The sequence below is a fragment of the Zingiber officinale genome, chromosome 3A (assembly GCF_018446385.1).
Source record: "Zingiber officinale cultivar Zhangliang chromosome 3A, Zo_v1.1, whole genome shotgun sequence".
In the NCBI taxonomy this organism is placed as follows: Eukaryota; Viridiplantae; Streptophyta; class Magnoliopsida; order Zingiberales; family Zingiberaceae; genus Zingiber; species Zingiber officinale.
In genome coordinates, this window is record NC_055990.1 from 155,032,836 (window position 1) to 155,040,208 (window position 7,373).

General features: G+C 43.1%; 1 protein-coding gene across 1 annotated transcript; it reads left to right on the plus strand.

Annotated features, from left to right (window-relative positions):
* Window positions 1-3,325: 3,325 nt before the first annotated feature.
* LOC122050801 (extensin-like) lies at window positions 3,326-3,892 on the plus strand. Its single transcript, XM_042611677.1, has one exon. It carries the CDS (start codon window positions 3,326-3,328, stop codon window positions 3,890-3,892), a length of 567 nt encoding a protein of 188 aa, XP_042467611.1.
* The last annotated feature ends 3,481 nt before the right edge of the window (window positions 3,893-7,373 follow it).

Genomic DNA, 7,373 nt, shown 5'->3' on the forward strand with positions numbered 1-7,373 from the left:
ACCACAAAATAAAATTTTTTAAAAAAATACTAAATGAATCCAAGCGCCTGGACCATGTCACCAGCGGGCGGTTGGATCAATTCCCGGCGCCCTGAATCCAGTCCGGACCCATTTGTAGGTTAATATCCGTAGCATTTCAAACAGTATATATATATATATATATATATATATATATATATATATATATAATACCGAAAAAGGGCGGATAACCATAAGAGAATTTTCTGAAATTTTTAAAATTTTTTTGGAAAATTTTCAGAGGCCGTATGATGTAAGTTACGGGGATAAAAATTAGGACACGGGAAAGCCTGTTTTAGGCTACCCGGTTTTAACCAGGAAAAGTTGGATTTTTTTCTTTTCTTTTCTTTTTCTTTTATTCTTTTCCTCCATTTTCTTCGCGTTCCCTACATCCTCACCCGACGTCGATTTCCTCCCTCCCCGCTGCGCCGAACGCCGAAGCTCCTCATCTTCCCAAACCGTCGGCGCTTCCTCTCCTCCCCTTGCGTACAAAACTGCCGCCCGAGGGAAGCTTCAAGTCCTCCGCTTTCCTCTTCCTCACGAGTTAGCCCTAATCTCCACTGAAGCATCTCCTTCCCTTTCCTCCCCCGATCGCCGACCAATCTGCCACAATCCTTTGTGCCACAGTGCCCTACACGGGTTGATTTATGGCCAAGTGCAAGAAATCGACGTCGCCATCTTCTTGATCTAGCACCGGCTCACTGATCATCGACGTCTCTTGACCTAGCACCGCCAACAACACCTGAGAGCTTGCTGCCATCGCAGATCTAGGGTTTCCGATGGCCAGATTGAGGTAGGGTTTCCTCCTAGATCTTGTTTTAGACGTGTGGGTGTTGTGCTGATGAGTTGGACAGTCAAAAATAGAGTTAGGCAGTGGCGTACCTTGTTTCCAACAGTAACTCCAGCTTTGTGCTGGTAGAAAGGAAACGAGGGGCTCCGATTTAGGTAAGATAGATTTGGGTATTTGAATATGATTGGGATGTTGGGTTGAGTTGTTGGTTGATCACAGTGGTATCTGTCACTATTTGTTTCCGCAGCAGCATCTCCTAGTCCTGACCACTATATCCCCATAGCACATGTCTCCGGCAGTAACTCAACAGCCGGGTATACGGATTTGGATGAGTTTTTGGATTGAGGTAAATGCATTGATGCTAGTATGAAAAGGGTTACATAGTTAGATGCTATTCATCTTGTTCGTTAGGTTTAATCCGAATAATTGATGTTAGTATGACCGTTGAGTGGTATTAATTGAGGTAAAAATGTTGGATCTAAGCTAAGCTTCGAGTTAGATCTGATTTATGTGGTTAACAGAGATTAAATGGAATTAAAAACCTAGTTTCTTAATCGGATTAGGATTTTGGTTTAGCTATTTTGTTTACAATAAAACTTAGCTAAATCGTACGATTTATTACAGGATTCGGATTCGAGACGAGTACTTCGACATAGAGGTTGATTAGCTCGATCTACATTAAGGTGGATACTTTGACTTATCTTCTAAGATATTGTCGTATGATATGCATAGTAATATTTAACGAATAGTAATATTTATGCTCATTTCTGTATTGATATGTCATTATCTATTACCTTAGCATGCTGTATTTATTACCTGCTTTTGTATTCATGTTCCTTTGATTATTTATGTCCTTAAGGTAATGACATACCATGCCTCATTATGTTCAGAACCTAGATTTATTCTACTATACTTGGCCTGTGTATCTAGGATATTCTATTTGGTCCATATACCTTTTGGTACACATTATATAGAGATGGATAGGATTAGGATATTTCCATGCTTAGTGTCATGCATCATTTCGCATGATTGCATGCTCTGCGATAGTCGGCTCCATTATTGTTGAACACATCGCCAGTTACATGGATCTATACACACAACCACTCATGGATTAGTGATTTTTATTCAGGCAGGGTTGTTGCAGCAGGTTGCTTTGTCAAGGGCTCCGTTGGTTCACTCATGAGTAGTGTGACGCAGCGTGGTAGCAAGACAGGGATCCCTCCTCCAGATTGACTCAGGCAGATGAGAGCATTGAGTTCCCCCACTTATGATTTGGGGTAGGAGGATAGGTGTACTCCGACAGCATCCCGTCCACTCGGTCACTCATCAAGAGCAGTGATGGAGAGTGCACGGTTGTCATAGTTCTACCCACTCGGTCTCACCATCGTGTGTGAGATGACTGACTGGCATCAGGAGTGACCATGTTATTGACATCATATGCATGATTACATTTATTGCTTGTGTTTGCTGCACTTTATTTACTGCATATTTGGTGGATGCAAATGATTGACATGCATACAGGATCATGATACTCTTCGGTGTGACGACCTTGTATGCCTTATACCCAGGTCCTGGTTAGTACAGTTTCTCCCCTTTATTTCAGTTTTGCATTGTTCCTATATATATATATATATATATATATATATCCAGGAGGTTGTACTCATATTTATTACTAGTTGTTATGTCTTACTATACATGTCAGCCGGTACCCGCTGAGGAGTTGACTCGCCCAGTTGATATTACCATTTCAGGTTGATGCTGTCGGGAGGTTCCAGTCGCTAGTCCCCCTCCAGATCGCAAGGATTTTTTTTTGTTCTTTTGTTTTCCTAATATACTATCTAATCTATGTTTCAGACTTGTGTTGGTTTTGCACCATGGATTTTGTATGGTCTTTTATGTGTCGATGGGTGTTATTCGATATGTCTTGCTACGTGCCTGCCCAGACGGCATAAGAGGTAAGTATAGATGTTGTTTTTGATTCTCGTATTTGTGTTGACAGCCGGAGGCTATTTTATAGTTAAATTACGTGGTTATGGATTGTTTTATTATTATTATTGTTCCGGCCTTATTGGCCGAGGTATATGTGGCTCAGAGGGTTTTGTAATAAGTCTCAGATTGTCATCCGTACAGGGGAGATGCTGCCGAAATTTCTTCTGGCAGGGATTACCTGGGGCGTGACAATATTTTTGGTATCAGCGCCAAGTTACAATGTTGGATTTTTGTGTTTTGGATTTTCAAGTTTAGTGAGCTAATTTAGGTAATTTTTAGAGTTGTACGGATTTCCGTCGATTTTTCTCGTTTCGGAATTTTGAGGTCATAATTGGGGACATGACAGCGACGGAACATCTCCAGACGGCATATAGGTATGAATGTTAATTTTGATACTTGTAGTAATATTTGCATCATAATTTAACAGATATGAGGTGAGGTACACGTGTTCCCGTGTCGAGACGTGGTACAGGACGACCACGAAAGAGGATGTTGGAGTCCTTGGTAGCAGAGTCGCCAGAGACGTCTATGGGGGTTGAGCCTGTCGGTCAGGGACAGATTCTTTATGGTGCTGCGGGCGTGTCGGGCTCCCAGACCCTGATGGCTTCTTTAGAGGTACCAACCTCGGTCGTACTTGCCGTACCCACTCCTGCCATATTTATGGTACCACCAATGGTACAACTGGCACCTACTCTGGTCGTGCCCACTGCGTACCCGACACCCCTGCCACTAGTGCCTACGGCATACCCGACACCACCACCACCAGTACCTACGGCGTACCAGGCACCACCGCCACTGGTGCCTACTGCTCACCCGACACCCGCAGCAGCAATAGCAGTTGCTCCACATCCGGTACCACCACTTACCGCACCTCCAGCCACACCCACTTATGTTGACCCTGCAGTGCCACCAGCGACACCTGCCCCTGTTTATGCAGCAACACCGGGGATACCTCCCCCGACCTATCCAGCGGTACCACCTGTAGTACTAGCTCTAGTGATTCCGCTAGTTCCCGCAGCGGTCCCTACTCACCTTACTGATATAGTTGCGGCACGAGCACAGATCCCCTCTTTGGCAGAATCGATGAAAAGTTGATTCACCCTCTTCCACAGAGAGACCAATCCGAGTGTGGCCCAGTCTTGGATAGAGACCATGGAGCGGACCTTCTTCTACATGGCTTGCTCTGAGTGGGAGAAAGCAGAGCTAGCTGCTTTCCATTTATGGGACGAGGTCGATATCTGGTGGGATATGCAGCGCTCCATCCTAGGCGAGCAGAACATTACCTGGGCGAGATTCAGAGAGGCTTTTGAGAGCCGGTACTTGTTACGATTTCGTAAGTGCACGGATTCATCGTCAGTAATATATAAGATTGTCGAACCATAGGGACTACTGATTAAGCACTAGAGATGTCACAAAGTAAGTTATCTAGATGGTCGAAAGTCGGCTTTGGCGCTTGTAAACTAATGAGAGTGATTGAAAAGATGAAGAGAAGGATGAGAGAATCGATCTTGGAGGGAATTGAGCTTTGGGAAATAGATTCTAGGATTTCAGTTTCGTTGTGGTGGAACCTGATGCATCATGTTCTATCTTTTACTCATCGTCAATCAATATACCTTCACCGGAAGTTAAAGCTACTATCCTTAAGTACTAATCAGAGAAGATCCCTGTGAAATCCTGTTATGATTAACCCCTGTCACCAGGACGTCTCGGTAGATCACAAGAATACAAAGCTAATCGGTAACATTAGGGATAGAGATAGGGGTTTGGTTTGGTCTCTTACTTCCTTGTGGAGAAGTTGCCTCTCCTTTCAAGGGATATCCTAGATGTCCGTGAACGGATTACCCCTGTCACTAGGGCCCCTCGGGTATACGATCTAAGATCCTCTCTTTACGAAATTAGCAATTCCTACCCAATCAATTAACATGATAAGGCAACAAGTCTCATGCATATCAAATAGAAATGAAGCAAGAGAAATCATCCAACGAGTAAAGGTACAAACATGAGTCTTACATCAAACCCTATCCAAAACTACTCCCTGCATCCATAGAAAAGGAGATATACTCCATTGCAAGAGAGGAACAACCCCAAACATAAAGTAAAGCACACTTACAACCCTTGATGTGAGAAGAAGGAGAAGAAGAGATGCTTGCCAAGGTTTCCGATGTCTTGGTGATACCTCCTTGCTCTGGAGATGGATGGAACATCAAGAGATGATGACAGATGAAGCACTAGGGTTTCCCTCGAAGGGGAGAACCCTTTCCCAAGGAGAGGGGCGAAATCCCAAACCAAAATTGTCAAGAATAGGGTTCTTGACCCTTTTATACCTCCTCCAAGCTGCCCAGGAAAACTAGGATTATAGGGGTACGGTAAACTGAGTTTTCACCCACTAAACCAGGTTTTCTCATGATTTACCCTGAACCAAAGTTGTAGCTTTTGAAATTATCTTCAATCTGATACTTAGATCGAGCCCTGTCTCCAACCGAGGCAAAGTTATGGCGGTTCGAAGTTTGGTCTGCAGTCTGGGCGGAGGTCCAGTTGAACCCGCGGTTGGGAGGCACGGTCGTGCCATTTAGCATGGGCAGACAATGCTTTCTCTCTGTTGGATCTGAAGCAAAGTTGTAGATCTTGAAGCCAACTATGTTTTGGTATAAAGAACATCCCGAAACTCTAATGGAGCACAAAGTTATGGCCAAATTATGAACGATCTGCAATCTACCCAGAGTTCATCATAACCCTGTTTTGGAATGGCATGGCCCGTGTTCTTCATCACACGGCCGTGTGGAATCCACACGACCTCACACAGCTTCTTCTCGGGTTGAGTCACATCGCCGTGTGGCACTCACACGGCCGTGGCCTTTTTCTTCTCTGCCAAGGTCACACGGCCGTGTGGATTCACACAACCGTGACCTTTCTCTCTTCTGGATCGTTGGCACGACCGTGTGTTGCTTGACCACGGGGATAATGGCATGACCATGTGGGGGCACACGACCATGGCCCTCTTCAAATATGGATTCTAGGCACGGCCGTGCCATTCGGCACGGCCAAGGCATGATAATGGCCACACAACCCAAGCTCCTGTGTGCATTTTTGCTCCATTTTTGCTCCAAATAGCGTTCTATCAATCAAAACAAGCAAAGAGTAGATCTCTGAACAAAATATAATGGAAGTATGACATTATAATGAAATAGGGTGCAATAAACATAGATTATGCTAATAAAATGCAAGTAGATGTGCGTCAAAGCATGCATAAATGGTCATAAGATCTACGCACATCAGTACTTTTCATGGGCATATCAGACGACTCGCCGACAGGATTTTCTGAGTCTACGGTAGAATAATCGCACCGTGATAGAGTACAATGTTGAGTTTAATCGGTTGGTCAAATTTTGTCCAGAATTAGTTGCTGAGGACAGATCTTGTATGCTACAGTTTGTCCAGGGACTGGATGAACATCTGCAAATAAAAATTACCGATTTTGGTAATTCTTCCTATCTGGAGACATTGGACAGAGCTCTTATGATTGAGTTAGCTCACTAGAGAGTGTACCTGGACAAGAAAAAGAAACAGACGGATTGGACATCAGGACAGATCCAGCAGCCACAGACTATATAGCAGTAGAGTGGTCGCAGTCAACCAGGTCAAGGTACTTCTGGGGCATCTGGACAGCCTTAGAAGTCGAGGCGGTCTTCATCAGGACGTTTCCGACCTCTTCAACAGACTCAAAAACAACCCGTCAGTGACATCCACTGTGCTTGGTGTGGGTCCAGAGATCACACCGTATCAGCTTGCTCCCTGGGATAGTTAGTTTGCTATTATTGTAAACTGCCTGGATGTTAGGATGTATACTAAAAGCCTAGTTTTTGGTATAAATATTTATCTAGAAATAAGAATCACATTGGTCAAATGTCTACATTTATGATAAATGTAGTTGTTCAATTAATTTATATTGTAGATAACATGGTGTATGGTGTCACACACAGAGGATCATGTTATCAACACCTTATAAATTATAAACAGTTGCTCATGACTAAGATGGAAAGGAACGAACCATTGGAATAGTCGTAGTGTAATTAGGTATTAGTTTATCTTGACTAATAAATTACACTAGTACACTCTAAGTGTATTGAGTAGGACCATTTTAGGTAAGTTCTTTTTATACCGACTTGATAAAAGAACTAGACCTTAGTTATTATGGAAGTGTGTGCTCTTAATCCTAATATAATAACAAGCACATATATTTGATATTTATTTCTTTAATTTATCAATGAGTGAGATTTAGTTCGATAAATCAATAAGCCCGATAAGTTGGGAAATGATATCACTTATAGTGTGTGTTGTTGATTATAGAAGGAAACTGTGTCCTAGTAATCTAGGTTGAGAATGGCCCCAAGAGGAGCTCATAAGGATTGTCATGTTAAACACTGCAGGTGGACTTAGTCCGACATGATGATAAGGTTGAGTGGTACTACTCTTGGACTAAGATATTAATTAAGTGAGTTGTCAGTAACTCATTTAATTAGTGGACATTCATTATCTTAAACACAGGGAGACTAACACACTCATAATAAGAAGGAGC